General features: G+C 42.7%; 1 protein-coding gene across 7 annotated transcripts in view; it reads left to right on the top strand.

Annotated features, from left to right (window-relative positions):
- EXD2 (exonuclease 3'-5' domain containing 2) overlaps window positions 1–9985 on the top strand; it is a 56938-nt gene extending 46953 nt beyond the window's left edge. For all 7 annotated transcript variants that reach the window (XM_011949680.1, XM_011949679.1, XM_011949683.1 and 4 more), the window contains 5 exons: window positions 2077–2408; window positions 3429–3535; window positions 3789–3924; window positions 4963–5319; window positions 8507–9985. In XM_011949680.1, the coding sequence (XP_011805070.1) occupies window positions 2077–2408; window positions 3429–3535; window positions 3789–3924; window positions 4963–5319; window positions 8507–8723 (1149 nt within the window). In that variant the 3' untranslated portion in view covers window positions 8724–9985. The remainder of the gene's footprint in view (window positions 1–2076; window positions 2409–3428; window positions 3536–3788; window positions 3925–4962; window positions 5320–8506) is intronic.
- Window positions 9986–20171: the final 10186 nt, after the last annotated feature.

The raw sequence follows: 20171 nt of genomic DNA, 5'->3' as shown, positions 1-20171 counted from the left end.
GTAGGTATGAAGTGGTATTTCATTGTGGTTTTGATTTACATTTCCCTCGTGAGTAATGATGCTGGGCATCTGTTCATGTGCGTATTGGCCATTTGTATATCTTCTGTGGAGAAATGTGTATTCATACATAACCTTTGCCCATGTTTTAATCGGGTCATTTGTTATTTTATTTTTGAGTTTTAGGAATTCTTTGTATATTCTAGATCCTTTTCCGGTAGATGATCTATAAAGTATTTTCTCCCATTATTTGTTTGAAGCACAATAGTTTTTAATTTTGATGAGCTCCAGTTATCAGTTTCTTTTTAAAAATCTCTTCTTTTAATTGCTTGTGCTTTTGGTGTCACACTCAATAAATCATTGCCTCACCCAAGGTCATGACGATTGGCTCCTATGTTTTCTTCTAAAAGTCATATAGTTTTAGCTCTTGCATTTAAATTTGTGATCCATTTTGAGTTAATTTTTGTGTGTCTTGTGAGGTAGGGGTCCACATTCACTCTTTTTCATGTGGACCTCCAGTCATCCTAGTACCATTTGTTTCTTTATCATTAGAAAATAATGTGTTAAAGAGAACTCTGGTCTTTGCATTCAAGCACACATTCTTCTGTGGGAAATAGTCTGCTAATAGATATGTAGATTGTTGGATCTAGGTGGAAAATTTTATCCAAACTTGTTTTACTCTAAAAGTATAAATGGTCCTTACTAATAGAATTATTCACTGGCTTGGTTATTAAAGGTGAAGTAATAGAATTTTAAAGTCCTTATACTTTTTGTTGGGAAAACCTGTTAATTTTAGTTTTTAAGAATTTTATTTATTTTATTTTTTTTGAAATGGAGTCTCACTCTGTCGCTCAGGCTGGAGTGCAGTGGTGCGATCTCAGCTCACTGCAACCTCTGCCTCCCGGTTTCAAGCCCCAGGTTCAAGCGATTCTCCTACCTCAGCCTTCCGAGTAGATGGGATGACAGGTGCATGCCACCGTGCCCAGCTAATTTTTTGTATTTTTAGTAGAGACAGGGTTTCCCTATGTTGGCTATGCTGGTCTCGAATTCCTGACCTCAGGTGATCTGCCCGCCTCAGCTTCCCAAAGTGTTGGGATTACAGGCATGAGCCACTGCGCCCAGCGGAATTTTAGTTTTGACCACAGTACTTTTCCTTTTTTTTTGAGATGGAGTCTTGCTCTGTCTCCCAGGCTGGAGTGCAGTGGCGCGGTCTCAGCTCACTGCAACCTTCGCCTCCTTGGTTCAAGCGATTCTCCTCCCTTAGCCTCCCGAGTAGCTGGGTTTCCAGGTGTCCGCCACCACACCCAGCTAATTTTTTGTATTTTTAGTAGAGACAGGGTTTCACCACGTTGGCCAGGATGGTTTCAAACTCCTGACCTCAGGTGATCCACTCGCTTTGGCCTCCCAAAGTGCTGGGATTAAAGGGGTGAGCCACTGTGCCTGGCCCATAGTACTTTTCTTTGTGACCAGCTTGTGTATCACTAGTTGCTTAGGAGAATGACTTACTACTATTAAATAAATAAATTCCAGGAATGGGCCCTGTGACTTTGATTTGAGGCCCATGTTTGAAACCTATTTGTTTTCTTTGTTTTCAATATCTTATTAATGGATATGGCAGGTCATTTCTGATTGACAGTCACACAGACCTCTTAATGAATCATGATTTCAGCTATTCCAGAGGATGACTGCCTCCAAAGTGAATTTCATGTACTAGCTTTCAGGCCTTTGTTAACTACCCTTCCCCCAAAGTTGAGAGAAATCTGTCCAGCAATTTGGTAGCAGATAGAAACTTCACTGATTTATATAGGTGAGGATTTTCCAGCATTTAGAGTAAGTCATTCTTTTAGCTATTTTAGTTAAAAACATAGCGAACATGAGAGTTAATCATGCTATTCAATTTACTTTTGTATAGTTTGAAAATTTTTATAATAAAAAGTTTTAAGGAAGTATATGGTGCCCAGGTTGTCATACATTTTGAATTAGGATACTAAGAGCTATCTATTTCTTTGTGATTGACTTTGAAGTTGCTCTCTCTGGTTTACCTTCCAGATTCCACTGATCTCTGACTTTTCTCTTCAGGTAATTTATGCTGCCAGGGATGCCCAGATTTCAGTGGCTCTCTTTCTTCATCTTCTTGGATACCCTTTCTCTAGGAATTCACCTGGAGAAAAAAACGATGACCACAGTAGCTGGAGAAAAGTCTTGGAAAAATGCCAGGGTGTCGTCGACATCCCATTTCGAAGCAAAGGAATGAGCAGATTGGGAGAAGAGGTTAATGGAGAAGCAACAGAATCTCAGCAGAAGCCAAAACATAAGAAGTCTAAGATGGATGGGATGGTGCCAGGCAACCACCAAGGGAGAGACCCCAGAAAACATAAAAGAAAGCCCCTAGGAGTGGGCTATTCTGCCAGGTAACTGAGTCACTCCCTGTCTAGTAAAGAGTCAGTCCCAGCCTTAGCAAAGGGTATGGTGCTTCCCTTGGGTCTAGGGAGAAGGCTTGTAGTAGGGGAGCAGCAGCTCTCCAGGGGTTAATCTTGCTTTTTCTTTCCATCAGAGACGTTTGGACTCTCCTTTGCTTTATTTATGTAGTTTTCTCCTTTTCCCCTCTTTTACTTTTTTATTTTTTGACAGTTGGAGTGGAAATGAGGAAAGCTTAGCTTAGTTCTGTCATTGACCCTGATGTGACCTTAGGCCTTAACTTCTCCAACTGTAAATGGGGTATAATTATCATTCCTTCCTTGTTTCAGGCTAGCTGCGAAACTAAATAACACGTAGTGCCTCATACTTTTCAGGAGAAATGCATCATCTGATTTCTTGTTCATATGTTAATTGATTATTTAGAATGACATCGAGCTCCAAGAAAATGTTACTCTCTAGCCAATGAAAAATTTCCTGTATAACTTACTCCTCTATTGTAGGAAGATGACTAATAAGTACTTTGGAGCATAAATTTGGTCCCTGTAGCAAAATGCCTTTAGGAATTAATTGGATGATTAAATTGAAGGAAGTGTTATTGTGTGTGAGTTAGAAGTAAATCCACATGGCCCTCATTACTTTGGCTTCAACTTTAAAATTTTTAATTTACTTTGTTTCACCCAGTGATTTGGCAATTTTCTTGTTGCTTGGTTCTTTTTTGCATTCACAGAAGAGCTATGTGTAAACCACCCGACACACTCCCTAATGTCCTAATCCATAAGTTTAAAAACTAGAGGCATAAACTAATTCATTTTTAGTTCTGTTTCCTAGCCCAATGCAGGTGAGGATTAAACATGGTTTCTCACTCTGTTTGTGTTTTCCATAGTGGTTTGTTTGACCTTAGTGCTTAGTGTTGAGAATAGTTTGAGTCACTCAGAAGAGAGCATGGGAAAGCAACAGACATTTTGACCCACAGTTAGCTTTCGGTTTGAGATTTCTCTTTCCTTTCCCCACAGAAAATCACCTCTTTATGATAACTGCTTTCTCCATGCTCCTGATGGACAGCCCCTCTGCACTTGTGATAGAAGAAAAGCTCAGTGGTACCTGGACAAAGGCATTGGTGGTATGAGATTCAGCTGTCCTTGTTTATCTCTAATTAGGTGCTTTGGATGCTGGAAGGAGTGGGGAGTGAGATAAGGAAGAGGGAAGGATGGAGGAAGGCAGAGAGACCTTGAGATGCATGGGACTGGGTAGGCACAACCCAGAAATCTTGTTCTCTGCCAGGCCATAGCAGAGAACAGTGAAGGTAGTGCTGCTTCTTGGGCATGGTGGTGGGGGCAGGGGAACAGTCAAACACTGATGTCTCTTCTCTTAAGAGCTGGTGAGTGAAGAGCCCTTTGTGGTGAAGCTACGGTTTGAACCTGCAGGAAGGCCCGAATCTCCTGGAGACTATTACTTGATGGTTAAAGAGAACCTGTGTGTAGTGTGTGGCAAGAGAGACTCCTACATTCGGTGAGTGTGGCATTGGGCCACCCTGGTTGTCTGTGGCAGATGGAAATTGCTTTTGTAGCCATATGCGGAGCCTTTGGGGGCTGTGGCTGAGTCTGTCCACTTTGGCTGAGAGGCTTATCCCTGGCATCCAGCTTCCCCAAGAGCTTTGGTATTCTGCTGCCCTTGCGATAGTGGCCTTTATGCCTCCTGAGCCATTTCTCAGTTTCTGGAGTGCAACACTATGCTCAGTAATGGTCTGTCATGTGGAAAGCGGTTCCCTTTTGCTCATGAAAGACTGAAGACCAGTTCCTTCAGAAGCTGTGTTGTTCTCATCCTCTCTTGACTGGCTCACCAGCTTTTTGAGCCCTGGTTTTGTTCGTGGAGTATCCAGATGTCCTGAAGCCTGCCCTGTGCTGTAATACTGTTTCACATCAGGGTCCCTGCACCATGAGAGTGAGGCTGCCAACTACACCTGAGTGCCCAGACACTTGGGCTTTCTCCCTGGCTTCTGTGGAGTCACTCACTTTCCTCCTTTCTCCCCTGCAAAGTGAGACAAAGTCATTGCTGCCAAGAGTTTTTCCTGAGAGCTTAGTTCTCCTTAGAAAATAATGATGGACCCTGGTGAAGCAGGGAAACGGAGTAAGGTATTTGCTTCTCAGATGAAGGAAATTGGCTTTTTCAGGTTCCTAGGCCTTCTTGAGAGAGTTGTTGTCCAGGTGTCAAAAGGCCATTAGAGAATCTTTTCAGTTCTCTGAGACTTTCCCTTCTGGGAGCACAGCCCTCTCAGAGGTTGTTATTAACCTCTTGCTACACTGGCCCTCCACTGAAGCCCACAGCAGGTGGTCTGTACTTACTTTCAGGAGAGAGGAAGCTAAGACATAGATGGGCTGAGAGTGGAATAGGTGATACTGCTTTTCTGTGATCTGTGTTGGGCGGTGGTGCCCAAGGCTTCCCAGTCATGATTAGGCCCCAATTAGAACCCCAGTAGCCTGTCTGCTGTCTTCCTGTGTGCTCTGTCATACACTCATGAGCGCTGCTTTCTGGCTGGGCTTGTTCCAGGAAGAACGTGATTCCACATGAGTACCGGAAGCACTTCCCCATCGAGATGAAGGACCACAACTCCCACGATGTGCTGCTGCTCTGCACTTCCTGCCATGCCATTTCCAACTACTATGACAACCATCTGAAGCAACAGCTGGCCAAGGAATTCCAGGCCCCCATTGGCTCTGAGGAGGGCTTGCGCCTGCTGGAAGATCCTGAGCGTCGGCAGGTGCGTTCTGGGGCCAGGGCCCTACTCAACGCAGAGAGCCTGCCTGCTCATCGAAAGGAGGAGCTGCTGCAAGCACTCAGAGAGTTTTATAACACAGACACGGTCACAGAGGAGATGCTTCAAGAGGCTGCCAGCCTGGAGACCAGGTACAAAGCACAGTTCTGGTCAGAGAAGGGAGTGCGGGATGTACTAGGGACATTAATCCTCATTACTTAGTGAGAATGCTTGCCAGGGAGGGGGCATTGGCTGCTTAGGCACAGTGCCTAGCCTCATGCTTCACCTAGTAGGTGGCTAGTAGTTTAAGATACCTTAGAAGTGGAATAGAACAATCTACTTGAGGATTTCCTTTCCATAGGAAACTTGCTTTTTGTGAGGTCCCTATCTTTGACCTTTTTTAAGATCATACACTTAAGTTCAGTCATTTCTGTGATTAGCATGAGAGTGCAGTTGTGGTGGAGCTGCATCTTACACTTTCTATGCAGATGTAAATCCTCATGCCAGCTCATGAGATGAAGTAATAGTCCAATAATACCCTCAAAGTTCTGAAGTTCCCCATGAGATACAGTACATTCACCCCTCAGTATCCATCGAGGATTGGTTCCAGGACCTCCCTTGAATACCAAAATCCACCAATGCTTAAGTGCCTGATATACAATGGCATAGCATTGTATATATCCTACACACATCCTCCTGTATACTTTAAATCACCTGTAAATTACTTATAATACCTAATACAATGCAAATGCTATGTAAATAGTTTTTATATTTTATTGTTTATGAAATAATGAGAAAAAAGTCTGTATGTGTTCAGTACAGATAGTACAGATAGTTTTTTTTTTTTTCAAATAGTTTTGTGTGTGTGTGTGTGTGTTTTTGTTTTTTTTTTTTGAGATAGTATATAGCTCTGTCACTCTTGGCTCACTGTAACTTCCACCTCCCAGGCTCAAGTGATCCTCTCACCTCAGCCTCCCAAGTAGCTGAGACTACAAGCATGCACCACCATACCCAGCTAATCTTTGTATTTTTTGTAGAGATGGGGTTTCACCAGGCTGCCCAGGCTGGTCTCAGATTCCTGACCTCAAGCAATCCACCTGCCTTGGCCTCCCAAAGAACTGGGATTACAGACATGAGCCACTGTGCCTAGCCCTAAGTCGTTTTGATCTGAGGTTTGAATCCACAGATGCAGAACCCACAAAGATGGAGGGCCAATTCTATGTGTGGTTTTGTGTCTTTGACTTTATACAGGTCTGTGAGAACTGTGACTAATGAATTCATAGTTCCTATCTCACCTGCACTCCAGGGTATCAGCCCACTGAATGGAATGTTGAGCAGAATTGCTTTTACTATGTAAATTACTTTTCTCTTTTTTCCTTCCTTGCTTTCTCCCTCCTTCTCCATGAGTACATAGTTGAATTCATGTGACACAATGTAGTGTTCTGAAATGAGAAATGAATGGGCACATGGCTCAGATGGTAAGAACTCTGGGCTACCATGTGCAGTTCTGCCTCCCAACTGTCACTTTTTCCAACAGGACTAGGAGTTGAAATAAGGGAACTGATAAGTTAACAAAACCTTGAGAGTGATGCTGGTTGCCTATAGGGTTTTTGTTAACTGAAAAATTAAAAAGTAACTCTAATTATAAGCAAATATTTAATTTTTTTAGAAAACAAATTTTTTTTTACTCATGCTACTGATCTATTACAGATACTGCAAATATTTATTGAACAGATATTTATAGATATACTATATCTTGCAGCAAACCAGCTAATAAACTTCACATAAATTTCCTTAATTGTTTCTCATGACAACCCGACAAAGTAGGATTTAGATTTCTTACTGGTTAACTGCTATTATATTTTAAAATTTAAAAATCTTTCAAAGTTTTAAAAGAATTATAGAATTTTATCCCCATAGCTATTTTGTGAGGTTGTAGGATAGATGTTGTTTTGTAAGTTTTTTGTTGGATACTCTGAGATTACAGTTAAGTAACTTGCCAAGGTCATATATATTACAAATTAGAGAGACTGGCTACTTTGACTCATTTCCAAATATGTTTTCTTTTCCTTTCCTTTTGTTTTTTCTTGAGACAGTCTCACTCTGTTGCCGCCTAGGCTGGAGTGCAGTGGCACAATCTCGGCTCACTGCAACCTCCACTTCCTGGGTTCCAGTGATTCTCCTGCCTCAGCCTCCCAAGTAGCTGGGATTACAGATGTGTGCCACCACACCCGGCTAATTTTTGTATTTTTAGTAGAGGCAGGGTTTCACCTCATTGGTCAGGCTGGTCTCAAACTCCTGGCCTCAAGTGATCCTCCCGCCTTGGCCTCCCAAAGTGCTGGGATTACAGGCATGAGCCACCACGCCCAGCCGCCAATATGTTTTCTAAAGCAGCTAAACCTCCCCTTTCAGCCACAGACTTTTCTAACAAATTCATCTTGCTGAATTGGATAGATGAATGCTGGACTTGTGACTGAGAAGAACAGTTGTTTGGAGACAGACAAGTTAGTGGGAAGTGCATGAGCTAAATATTAATAATAAAGTGTCTGCAGATACCCAGAGACACCAACACTGCTGGGATGGTGGGCGTCTTGGGAGGGAGGATTGAAAGTGGGGTATGAATGTAGGGAGAGGAGAGTGTGTGTGGGCAGGGTACTTCCTTGAGGAAGGCCATCTTTATTCACAGGAGGTGAAAGCACCATTCACATGGCATTGGAGCAGTTTTGAAGGACTCTGCTTAGGAAGGAGGGAGGGATTCATCTCATTTAATGGCACCATTTGCACAACTGAGCAACCATGGTAGCATTTAACTGTGACTAAAACACTTCTCACCACTGTGGCTTGGCATCTTTTTGTGAGAAAGAAGGCTCTAAAGAAATACGCTACCTTGCATTTTACATTCAGTTATTAAATTGTGTTGTGAAAAAGTGTAACATGTGGGCTGATTTAACAGCCTCATATAAATACTGTGTCCCAGAATGAACAACTTAAAAGAGGGGTGAACTGGTCACGGGGTAATCCTGGAAGAAATGGAAGACCAGCATTCTTCATCCATTATCTGCTGGATGGTAGGGCCCCTCTCGTGGGAGCTGAACATTATGCAGTGGCCTTCCTGTCAGTAGGGCTCAGAACCCTGGAATACCTTCTGTTGGAATTGTGAGTTGTATGTTCAATCTATAAAAAAGGGCAGAGATAAGAAAGAGGATGTCTGGAAAACACCAAAGTAACCCGTTAGGAGTCATTCAACCTCCCCATTTACCCTTGGCCTGTAGCATTTGAAGCTGTGAGGCCATCCTGTGCTTGTTTCCCTCAGACCTTTTGTTTTTTGTGTCTTGGCAGAATCTCCAATGAAAACTATGTTCCTCATGGGCTGAAGGTGGTGCAGTGTCACAGCCAGGGTGGGCTGCGCTCCCTCATGCAGCTGGAGAGCCGCTGGCGTCAGCACTTCCTGGACTCCATGCAGCCCAAGCACCTGCCCCAGCAGTGGTCAGTGGACCACAACCATCAGAAGCTGCTCCGGAAATTCGGGGAAGATCTTCCCATCCAGCTGTCGTGATAGCTGCTTTCCTCCCGGTTAGCACAGGTGGAAAGCTGGAGCCAAGGTTGAAGAGTCACCTCTTCCCATTTTAATACATCATTAATTGTCAAAACCTGGGTGACACGAATCAGAATACTAACCTAGACTAATCCTAGGATGCTTCTGCTGGAGCAAAGATATTGTTTGAAGGAGAGTTTACGGTTTTGGATTTTAAGCGGGCTGGGTCTTTTATCCTCTCTTATTTTTGTGGACAAGAGAGGCCTTGGCCTTTATTTTTAATCTCCCTCTTCTGCTATCCCTGTGCAGAGGAAAAATGAAGACTTCTCCCAGAAGTGACTTGTCAAGACTTTCAAAAAATGTTTTTAATGCATTTCTTCCTTGTCTGGTGCCTCAGTTTATCTCTAACAGGGGCTGTCCAGCATATCAGTCCCATTAAGAGGGAAGAAAAAGTTCTTCCAAAGGCTGGAGAAGTGAGCAAGGAGTCAAATTTATTTTCCCAGTTCAACGTCATCATTATCATTTATTTGCTTCATGCTCTCCCATAACTCATGTAATTGAGATCCATCCCATCTGGGTCACTTCAGTCTACTTCACATACTTGAAAAGGCTTTCCTTTACACATTCAGGACCAAACAGCAAATTCCTGCCACATGCTTCCACCCTATCACTGGAAGAAATCCTTTTCTGGAAATGAGCCTTTGACCAGGTTGGGGCAGAAAGAACCACAAACTCCATCTCCTAATAGAACTTTGAAATTCACCCAGCTTTTTCTTTCATGCTGTTTGTTGCCTGCTTGTTGCACTTCTCCTGCCCCAGAACTGCAAGATTTTTAGCTTCACCACTTTCTGAGGGGAATGTTATCTTTTATCCGAATCAGTATCAGTTTCCCTATATTCTGTGCTTCATCGAATTTGCAAGACTGACCTCTTTTAAGCATTTAATTCACTCCCAGAGTCATCTGGTCAGGTTGCAATATGAGGACTTCTCTGTCTCCTCTGAAGCCTAGGACACCGAGGTTACTTAATACATTAGATGTTCAAAAGAGGAGTGTTGTTTCATCTTTCAAAATCTTAGGCCATCACTTTGAGTGTAAAATTGACTTATTAATGATTAGTATTTTTTCTAAAGTATTAGGGAAACTTTCTTATTTTATAAGATCTTAACAAGCCTAAAAAATAATTTTATGACCAGAATCCAACAAGAGCTCTATTTTGGAATTGTGCCCAAGTTGGTGATGTTTGCTCTAAAATTGATAAATAAAACTTCTTGTAAGCACAAGGCTCACTGGATGTGAATGTAAAACTTCACGACTTTATAAAACTGGTAAGTGTTCCTAGGGAAGGGGCTATTTATCCTACAGGTCCCTGCCTCCTGGCAGTGCCATGGTATGTGTGCATGGATATACCATACACAGTCACCATCGGCCATCAATAGCAGCCCACGAACCTACGTGCACATGCTGCATCTTGCTCCTCTGACCCTTCATTCCCATTTGTCTTCAAGCAGGCATTTCTGGGATCTAAACTAGAAATCCTTGAAAACAAATAGTACCAGCCACTTTGAGGAATGTGCGTTCACTATAGTGGGTTATTTTGGGGTCTCTGCCTCCTGGCTGTGTTATGCGGAGCCCAGGAGTGGAGCTGTGGAAATAGATGGGGAGAGGCTGGTACTTGGGTTGTGGTAATAGTCAGGCTTGCCACAAGAGGGCACTCAGAGATTTGTTTTTATATTCATTCTTGCGGAAAAAAGTGACTGGTTACTGAACGTAACTCATGACTTACGTTTCAAATTTTGCATACCTGATTTTAAGTCATTTTGATAGCTTTGCAAGAAAAGTTTTTACTTTGAAACAAGGGAGTAGGGCGGTTTCATTTTCTTTCCTTTTAATCCTCGTGCTAAGAGGTGAGAAACACTTAAGGACATTTAAGGTGCTAAGGAATGGGTTTTCCCATGGAGTTTTCTGTAAGGCACAGTAAAATAGAGCCAGCAGCAAAGTAGAGGAAAAAGCCAGACTGCGTCACACAAGATTTCTCATCCTTTTCAGGAGAGAGTTACTGTGTAGATTTGAATCTTTTTTCTTTGAGTCTGCTTTGAACTTTAGCAGGCTTTTCCTAAGACTGACAATTGTCATCGTAAATGAGAGATTTGAGGGTAGACTTATTTTATGGTAAATGTCTATTTTTCTGATATAAAAGTAACAATGTTCATTACAGAAGAGTCTAAACAAAGAATAAAAATTAGCCATCTTCTCTCCATCTAGAGCAGAGCTAAACTTTGCTGATATGTTTATGAATTTCCTCTCAGTATTAAAAAGTGCATATAAGGTGTATAATATTTAAACAAAATTGAAGGTCATACATATATACAGGTTGGTATCCTAACTTTAACCTCTCACTGATTAACATGGTATCACGAGTAACTTCCTATGTTTTTAAATCTTTGAAAATAGATTTCTAGTGGTTCTACCTTATCCATCCCCACACTGTTAAAAATTTTGGTTGTTTCAGATACTTTTATTATCAGTGATGATGTGATAAAGTTTCTTGTGTATATCTCTTTGGCTCTATCTTTGGTAATTTCTTAAAACTAGAATCTTAGAATTGGATTGTGAAGAGGGGAACTTACATTGCCAGGGTTGAGTACAAATTGACATCACCTTTTAGGAATGAAATGCTTCTCTTTGACCCTTTAGCTCCAGTGTCCCAGCGTAGTCACTGAGCTTCATATGAGTAGCAGTGAGAGGATGGTGTCACAGCAAGGGCCTCTCTGCATGCTCCCTGATCTTGTGTTTGCAGGTTCAGCATCTCTTCTTGAGTCCTTCCCGTCTTCCAACCTTATTGCCTCATTTCCCCCTTGTAGTCAATGTTTTTTGGAAACACTGTTTATATTTATTTTAAAATAAAAATGTAAAAAAGTAAAAAAATAAAATTTTAAATTTTAAAATAAAGGCTATAGGCAGATGTTTTTTTCCTGCTACGTAAACAATTAGTATTTTTTTGTTGCCACTTAAGAGCACAGCCATAAGTTACTTATTCTTATCCATGTCACGGATAGAGATCAGATGACAAAATGTGTTCTGTTGAAATAAAGCCACTTTAATCCTGGATTTTAGACTCTCAAGAATCCAGCAGGCAGAAAGAGGTTTTGTTCACCTTCCTATTCTGCCTGTTAGTTTGGGGCCCTAACATTTGACTGTGAGTTAAGTTCTTAGTTTACCCTGCCTCTCAATTTTTCATTCATTCATTTATCCTTTCTTCCTTTTTTCCGCTTCCTTATGTCTCAACCTTATAAGAAGTATCATTTTTTTCTTTTAAAGGAGATATTTTCTCAGTTTGCTAGTTTACTAATTATTATTATTATTATTATTATTATGTTTTTTTTTTTTTTTGAGACGGAGTCTCGCTCTGTCGCCCGGGCTGGAGTGCAGTGGCCGGATCTCAGCTCACTGCAAGCTCTGCCTCCCGGGTTCACGCCATTCTCCTGCCTCAGCCTCCCGAGTAGCTGGGACTACAGACGCCCGCCACCTCGCCCGGCTAGCTTTTTGTGTTTTTTAGTAGAGACGGGGTTACACCGTGTTAGCCAGGATGGTCTCGATCTCCTGACCTCGTGATCCGCCCGTCTCGGCCTCCCAAAGTGCTGGGATTACAGGCTTGAGCCACCGCGCCCGGCCAATTATTATGTATTTTAAATGAATCTTTTTTTCTGGTCTTTTATGTTTTCTATTATAAGATGGTCATTTTTCGAGCGTACCTAATCCCCTCAGGAGTACACTGAGAATCAGTTTTTGTTGGAAGAGATAAACTAAAAGAGAGCATAAGAATGATTCTTGTTTTGATTAACTATTAATTGATCTGAATAACATAAAAATAATACATAATCTCCTCAATACTTTTTTTTTGACAGAGTCTCACTCCAGACTGGAGTGCAGTGGTGCAATTATGGCTCACTGCTGCTTCAACCTCCAGAGCTCAGGCAGTCCTCCCATCTCAGCTTCCCAAGTAGTTGGGACTACAGCCTGTGGCACCATGCCTGGCTAATTTTTTTTTTTTTTTTTTTTCCTGTAGAGAGAGGGTCTTGCTTTGTTGCACAAGCTGGTCTCAAGCTCCTGGCCTCAAGCTGTCCTCTCACCTTAGCCTCCCAAAGTACTGGGATTACAGGTATGAGCCACTGTGCCCAGCCCCCAAATACTTTTGTTTCGGAATTCAGATATAATTTTCAGGCATTCACCAAGATGTCCCTTGTGCAGGAGCCCAGCAACTTCTGCCTGTCCCAGTCCTGGAGTAGTTTTGCATCAGGTGATGGAGCAGGGATGACGTGTAGCCACACAGCCCATGTGTTCAAAAGTACCTATTCCACCAGCCTGCTAGAAGGTGTGTTAGTCACTCCCTTTGCTTGAGGAAGCAAGGCCTTGCTTAAATGCTAACATGTTATTTGGAAAGGTGGGAAGTACATTAGATCATTTTTTTTTTTTTTTTTTTTTTGTCTAACCAGCTTTATCTGTGGCCAATTCTGGTTGGGGGGCCTTAGAAACTGGGTAACTGGACCAAATGGTTAATCATTTGAGAGAGAATCAAGAACTGCCTTTGCAGAGGAATAGAGTTGTCAAAGGACCGAGTTCATGCATCCTGGGTTGTACCCCCTTCTGATATGGTGCAGGCTGCCTCAAAGGTCATTTTGTGTTGTGACTGAATGGAGATAATGTCATACCCTCCAGACTGAACTCAAAGCATTTGCTTTTTGCTATTTGTTATTCTCAAATTTTTCTCTCTTGCTGGATGGGTAGCCTCTTGCCTTTCAGCATAAGCTTCAAAAGCTGCCGAATTTATAGGCAGCATTATTATAAGCATGATGTTTGGGTTCAGAATATTCCTGAGTTGAAATGGCTACTTAGAATCTACTGCTGCTGCTGCTTTTTTTTTGAGATGGAGTTTTGCTCCTGTCACCCAGGCTGGAACGCAGTGGCACGATCTTGGCTCCCTGCAACCTCTGCCTCCTGGGTTCAAGTGATTCTCCTGCCTCAACCTCCCAAGTAGCTGGGATTACAGGCGTGCGCTACCACGCCCAGATAATTTTTGTATTTTTAGTAGAGATGGGGTTTCGCCATGTTGGTCAGGCTGGTCTTGAACTCCTGACCTTAGGTGATCCACCCGCCTCGGCCTCCCAAAGTGCTGGGATAACAGGTGTGAGCCATAGCGCCTGGCCCCTACTTCTGCTTCCTAAAGATCTCCCTTCTCAGGCTGCAGCATGCCAAGGTGGAGTTAAGATTCTGGCTACTCAAGCCACCAGGGTATCTATTAAGTCCTAGATAAGAAACAGAATTTTGAGCTTAGTAAGCTACAGGCGGCTGAAAAGGAATGAGATTGAAACATGGATAATTTTAAAGGAGGTACATTTATTTGTTTAGTGGGGATGGAGTGGGCTGGGAGCTTGTTCATGAACTGAACTTCAAATTTTGCTCTTTCCTGTACCTAGTTCTGTCATGTACTGGAGGATCAGAGAAAAGTGTGCTGGTGACTTAGGTTCTGGTTCCACCCACCAGCTGTGTGCCTTTGGACAGATCACTTTTCTGGGCTCCTTTCTGTATCTATAGAGGTTTGAATTAGATGTGCCGTAAGGGCCCTCCTAGCTGTAGCATTCTGTAATCCACCCCACTGTTTCCTTATGTGGCCCTTTCCCTTGAGGACTGTGTACTTTCTGCTTTGTTGCATACTCTCGTCCTACCCCCAGCACTGGGAATGGAGACTGCATGGAAAGAAGGGTAATAAGGGAAGCAGGATGCCACACCATGGCCTCATTGGCTAGGGAGAAGCCTGCTCTCTCCATCTGGTGTCAGAATACCTGTCTCACCGGAGATGTGTGGCTCTAGGGAACTCACATTTCTCTATCGCCCAGACGACTGAATAATCAGAAAGAGAGAAGGGAAATCTGTATGTTTAACCACATTGCCAGTGCTGTAGGATTTAATAGGAGATTAAGTGTAAAAGGGAAATGAGGCAAGTGTGGCAGGTGTTGTAGATGGGAAGATATTGAGTGGGGAAAGACTGTTTCTCATTTTAAGAGTAAATAAATTAAGAGTATATATATGTATATACACATATATGTATACATATATATTACATATATACACATATATACATACACATGTATATATACACACATACACATACATATATATACACATTACATACATATACACATATAGACGTACATACTCCATTACATATGTATACATATGTACACACATATATAAATGTATGTATATATGTGTATATATATGTATGTAATGGAGAATTGAATTGAGTACTCTAAAAAAAAACTTTAAACCAATAAGTAAAAACACTCTTTCTGTGTTTTGTGTGCGGTGTTGTGACAGCCCAAGAACATTGGAGGCATCCATAGTGTTAACACGGTCTTATCCATCCGTGAGTCCTAAGACATGAAGAACTCACAGGGAGACAGGAAAGCATCTCTGGACCCTGTCTTGTATAACCCTGACTTGCCTTGGACTTTGTCCTGCTTGCCTTTGCCTTTGCCTGGGCATCAGCTAGACAGACATGTGCAAAATCTAAAGTTTGCATTTTATAAGCTGCTGAAGACACTTATCTCTATATATCCATCCCCTATGACCTGACAGAAAATACAATTTCTAGTCCATCCTTGTGCTTAGTTTCAGTCCCAAAGTGGACTGGCTTTTCATTGTGTAACACAGATTTGTACCAAGTGTGTTCATCTTGGAGCTCTTTTCACAATAGTCACCTAGATCTAGACATGAGCCCCTGCTTTCTACCAAATTGGGGTCCTTTTGTTGTTTGTTTCAGAAAAAGTAGGCAGCTAGCCAAACAGGAAGCTCAACTACATTTCTCTGCCCTCTCCTCGATGGACCCTAACTTTATCTAAAATTCTGAAATTTCTCCTTATATCCCATGGAATCAACTAAAGCCCTGTTGGCTGGCTTCATTTCTTTTTAATCAAGATATGTATGTTTGGCCCTGGAGGTTTGGTAAGCCTGAGCTGTTGCAGATATGGCTCCCTCTGAGTTCTTGGACACAATGAGCAGGACAAAAGTTGGCTACAAAAAGGAACATAAGATGACTTAGGTTAGTTTTTCTTTTTTCAATGTTGTACAAGTGCAGAGCACTTGGCTGCCATCCCCCTCTCAGACCATCAGCAGAGCTTGACCTTGGCCAAGATTTTGCCTCATCCTCTCGGCATTTCAGCAAAGAGTTGCATTTCAGTCATGGAATGCTTAACCAAAAGCACATGCTGTAGTGGTGGTTTCCAAAGAGTAAGTTTTTGCAAAAAGTCCACATAATGTTTCCTCATAACAGCACCTTTCTCTGAACCACCAACCCAACAAACCTCTTAAGTGGTGAGTTTTTGGCTTATTTGTCCACAAGGACTGGGATTTTTTTTTTTTTTAGCAATACTTTATTAAAGTGCAGTATAAGTAACATATGATAAAGTGCACAACTCTGAAGAACACAACTCAATGAATTTTGACAATGCATATATCCGTATAACCACCAGGGGCTGGTGGTGTTAATATTATGTGAAACACCTATTCTAATGATGTACATTTTGGGATTGGAAGGTTGTGCATTCATCTAGCTGAGAAAATTACTATGAAACAGTTAATCCAGATCAAAATGTGATGAAGATCCACCTGCCACAGAGAAAGTATTAATGGAATATAAGGCTAGGGTCTAGGAGAAGTGGCCCAGGAAAGCCATCCATTCAAATTTTGTTTTCTTCCTACTTGAGAGGGTTGGGGATGAGAGGTCCGCCCTTCCCTGGCTCATAAGCCCATGAGTTGTGTAAAACACTATTCAATAAGGCAGAATATAAGTGCTCTTATATATTGAGTCCAGGCAGTTTTCACTTTTGTCACATCTAGTGGATTTGGTTATCGCAAAGCTTCATGTTTGATTTTAATACGTTGATTTTTTAAAATAGGTAAAACGTACACATAGTATGAAATTTTAAAAAAACATATAATGAAAGGAAAATCACTCCAGTGTTTCTGCCCTCCTTGAAAGCAACCAGTGTTACTATTAATTTGTATCCTTCAGAGAGATTGTATGTGTGTGCGGTTTCGTTTTGTGTTTTAATTCCCAGGTTTCTTATTTGGTCGCAAACGAATAATATTCTCCACCCCTTTGTTTCATACTTTAGACTCTAGGGCATTTATGCAGAAACGTTTTGGATACTGCAGCCTCAGTAGGACTAATTCTTTTTGTTCTGTACCATGAAGTTCATCCTCTGTATCTGTCAGCTGGTTCAAAAGACCATGTTTCTCACAGGATTGGCCATGGGTTAAGAATCATTGAAGCTGTGTCTATTGGGCACTGTCTCTCTCTCTCTATATATATATATATTTGAAATTTTCCATTAAAAATGTTTTTTTTTTAAACTCAGTCTTCTGTTTGTTTTAAAATAATGCTTAGTTGCAACCTAGAAGCAAACTATAGATTAATTTCTAGACAGAACCCCCTGCCCCACCATCCAAGTCAGACATTCAGAGTTCCCAGTTTGCAAATGTGACCTAGAATGGTTATTCACCTTCATAAGCCATCCTTCTGTTTAAACATAGGATTGACTCCGAATTTAGTTTGAAAAGCCAGCTTCTCTGGCAGGTAAAATTTGATTTATACACTAATTCTTTCAAGAATATGAATCTCATGCAGAAGAGGGCTTATATTCTGCCTTCTTGAACAGGTTTTACACAACTCATGGGCTTATGAGCCAGGGAAGGGCGGACCTCTCATCCCCAACCCTCTCAAGTAGGAAGGAAACAAAATTTGCATAGATGGCTTTCCTGGGCCACTTCTCCTAGACCCTAGCCTTATATTTTATTAATACTTTCTCTGTGGCAGGTGGATAAGGAGTCGGATCTTCTCCAAATTAGAACTTCCCGAAGATACACAGTTCAGAGAAAGGAGCGAGGCTCTTGGTGTTTTCCAATTCAAGTCCCGTATAGTTTCCCTAGGGCCATTTTACCCTTGGTGCCCTTTCATGCTCGCTCCTTGGTCTTGCTATAGTCTTAACACCCAAGGCCTCTCAGTCATCATTAAGAATATTCCCACTGGTCAGGGAGTGCCCTTTGAGTGTGCCCTTAAGAGCAGCTATCAGATTTGAGTAGTATCTGCTTTCTGACAAGTTTGAAGACAGGATGAAGGAAGCCATTGAGTCTTTCCCAGTGGAAATGGATACCACAAGCTGCCTTTGGGACTGTGTTCAATATGCGAGGAGTTTAGTGGCCTGGCAGCTTGGGTAGGGTTGGGGATGTAAGTGTGGGTCATTCAGGATGGGGCAGGGATCTTCATGGTCTCAGCCATGTCATCCATTCAGGGTCCTGATGCTGGAATCCTTCCCTCAGCCTTTGGCTCCAGCCTTTTCTGGGCAGGGAAACAGAATGAGGCAAAATGCCTGGTGTGTTTTAAATAGATTCTGCTTGTGGCAGCCAATAAATCCAACAGCTTGGAAGGTGAGTGACCCTTCCTGAGACTTACATTGTGCCATTTCTCTTGCCCCTAGCCCCCAGAATACTGACCACCTTGGCCCCTCCTGCCGTCCTCCCCTCCGACCTAAACTCCAGTGATGTTAGCCATCCTCCTGCTGCTCCCTAGATGGACTCTCTTCAGGCTTTTCTGGTTTTAGTATTTATTACACTTTCCACTTGGCTTTTTCTGTCCGCAAAGCTGATTTTCCTCGTGCTATTTGTTCACTCCACCCAGTGCACATCCCCATCTGCTGCTGCTTGTCTGACTCTCATGGCTTCTCGATTATCTTCTTGCCTCCACCTTCCCGTGGCCTGCTAGGGGACAGCCCAGTCCCATCTGGGCCTGTGTGCAGTTGGACAGGCAGGAGAGTCTGCTCATTGCAGTGACAAACATTGGGGCCTGCAATGTGAGGTCAGCAATCAGTGCTGAAGTACAACCAGGACACCCCAGATTGAGCATAGGCAGCACGTAAAGCCGTTTTCAGAAGAGTATCTTTTAGCAGAGAGAGTTAGGACTTCAGAGGACCAATGTGGCCTCTTCCCACCCTATCACGGAGACCACTTACAAGACCTAAGCATCATGATCTCTGGATTCCCAGTAAGGGGTCATACAAAGGAAGGACATGAATATTTTTTACTTACTAAGGGGAGATTGGCTGTGTTGATTCCGGAAAGAGGTAGGGTGTGGGGAAAGTGTATGGAGGGTAGAGGCTCCTACCTCGAACAATCTCGGTTGTGGGGAAAGCGAGAGCTCCAGACTGGGAAGCAGACCTCAGTGATGACGGCTATTTCTTGGCAGTGTGGCAGTGCCATAAGTTGGCCAAACAGGTAATGGGGGAATCAGAAATCCGAGGAGGGGCATAGGGAAGTAGGACACACAAGTGATGGACCAGCACCCATTCAAGGTTAGAATCAGAAAAGGAAAGTCAGGTGGAGGCTGGATGTCATGAGGGAAAGCTGATGAGGAGCTGGCACTGGGGAGATCAGGGCAGTGGGACCCTGCCAGAGACCCTGCAGCCCAGCTCTGCCACATGGAAGCAAGCAGTTTGGGGATGAGGCCAGGAGCAAAGGGATCTGTGAGGACCCTGTCTCCTACTCATCTCTCGCCCTTTTATTCTTTTTTATGAGCCTGTCCTCATGTTATATTAGTAGTAGAAAACAAACAAAGGCAGTCTGCCTTTGAAAGGGGATGGCACAGCCTGGAGAATTTAAGGCTGGATGTATTTCCCCCTTTGCTGAATTCTTAGGCCTCTTTGCCCATCTGGTGCTGGAGCTATGGGGCCGGCCCCTTACTGGAGCACTCTGAATGGAGTCCCTACACAGCTTGACAGCTCAGATAAGTGCTGGTGGCAGGGGTAGCCAGCAGTGGGTGTGCACCCACAGAACCCCTCCAGGCCCATGGGGCAGCCAGGGAAGCAAGGCTGTTGGCCAGCCTGGCTAGAGGAGGGTGTTTGCCTTAGGGAGGGCCTGGTCTGAAGGCAGCCTCCAGTGTGTGAGTCCAGCTCAGTCACTGGGCTCCTCTTCCCCTAGGCACTGAGCTGCAGAGAGACATGTGGTAGAAGAAAGAGGATGGAAAACTTTTTTCTTGCTGGAAAAAAATTTTAGGTAAAGAGGTAAAAAAATTGAAAAGGTACAAAAGGGTATACAATGAAGGTCTGTCTCCTACTCCTGTTCCCCTCAAATTCCCCTCCTCAGAGGCATCCCCAGATGTACCAATTTCTTGTACATTCTTCCAATTTCTCCTTTTTTAGTCTGCTGTAATCCAGAAGTTTCCAGATTCTTGATCAAATGGACTATTTTAAGTTGTTGGGATGTGTGTGTGTGTGTGTAAGATGTAGAGGGGGGAATCAAATGATAATAAAGAAAATTGTATCCTAGTTGATTGCCCATTATTCTTGCTGAGGCAGGGGATGGTTTAAAACATTAAAACAAGTAAATAGAATTCTAAAATGCTAGCACTTGAAAGG

This window comes from Colobus angolensis, unplaced genomic scaffold, assembly GCF_000951035.1.
Source record: "Colobus angolensis palliatus isolate OR3802 unplaced genomic scaffold, Cang.pa_1.0 Scaffold3, whole genome shotgun sequence".
Classification (NCBI taxonomy): Eukaryota; Metazoa; Chordata; class Mammalia; order Primates; family Cercopithecidae; genus Colobus; species Colobus angolensis.
The sequence above is the reverse complement of the archived record's forward strand: the minus strand, read 5'-3'. Positions and strand labels throughout refer to the sequence as shown.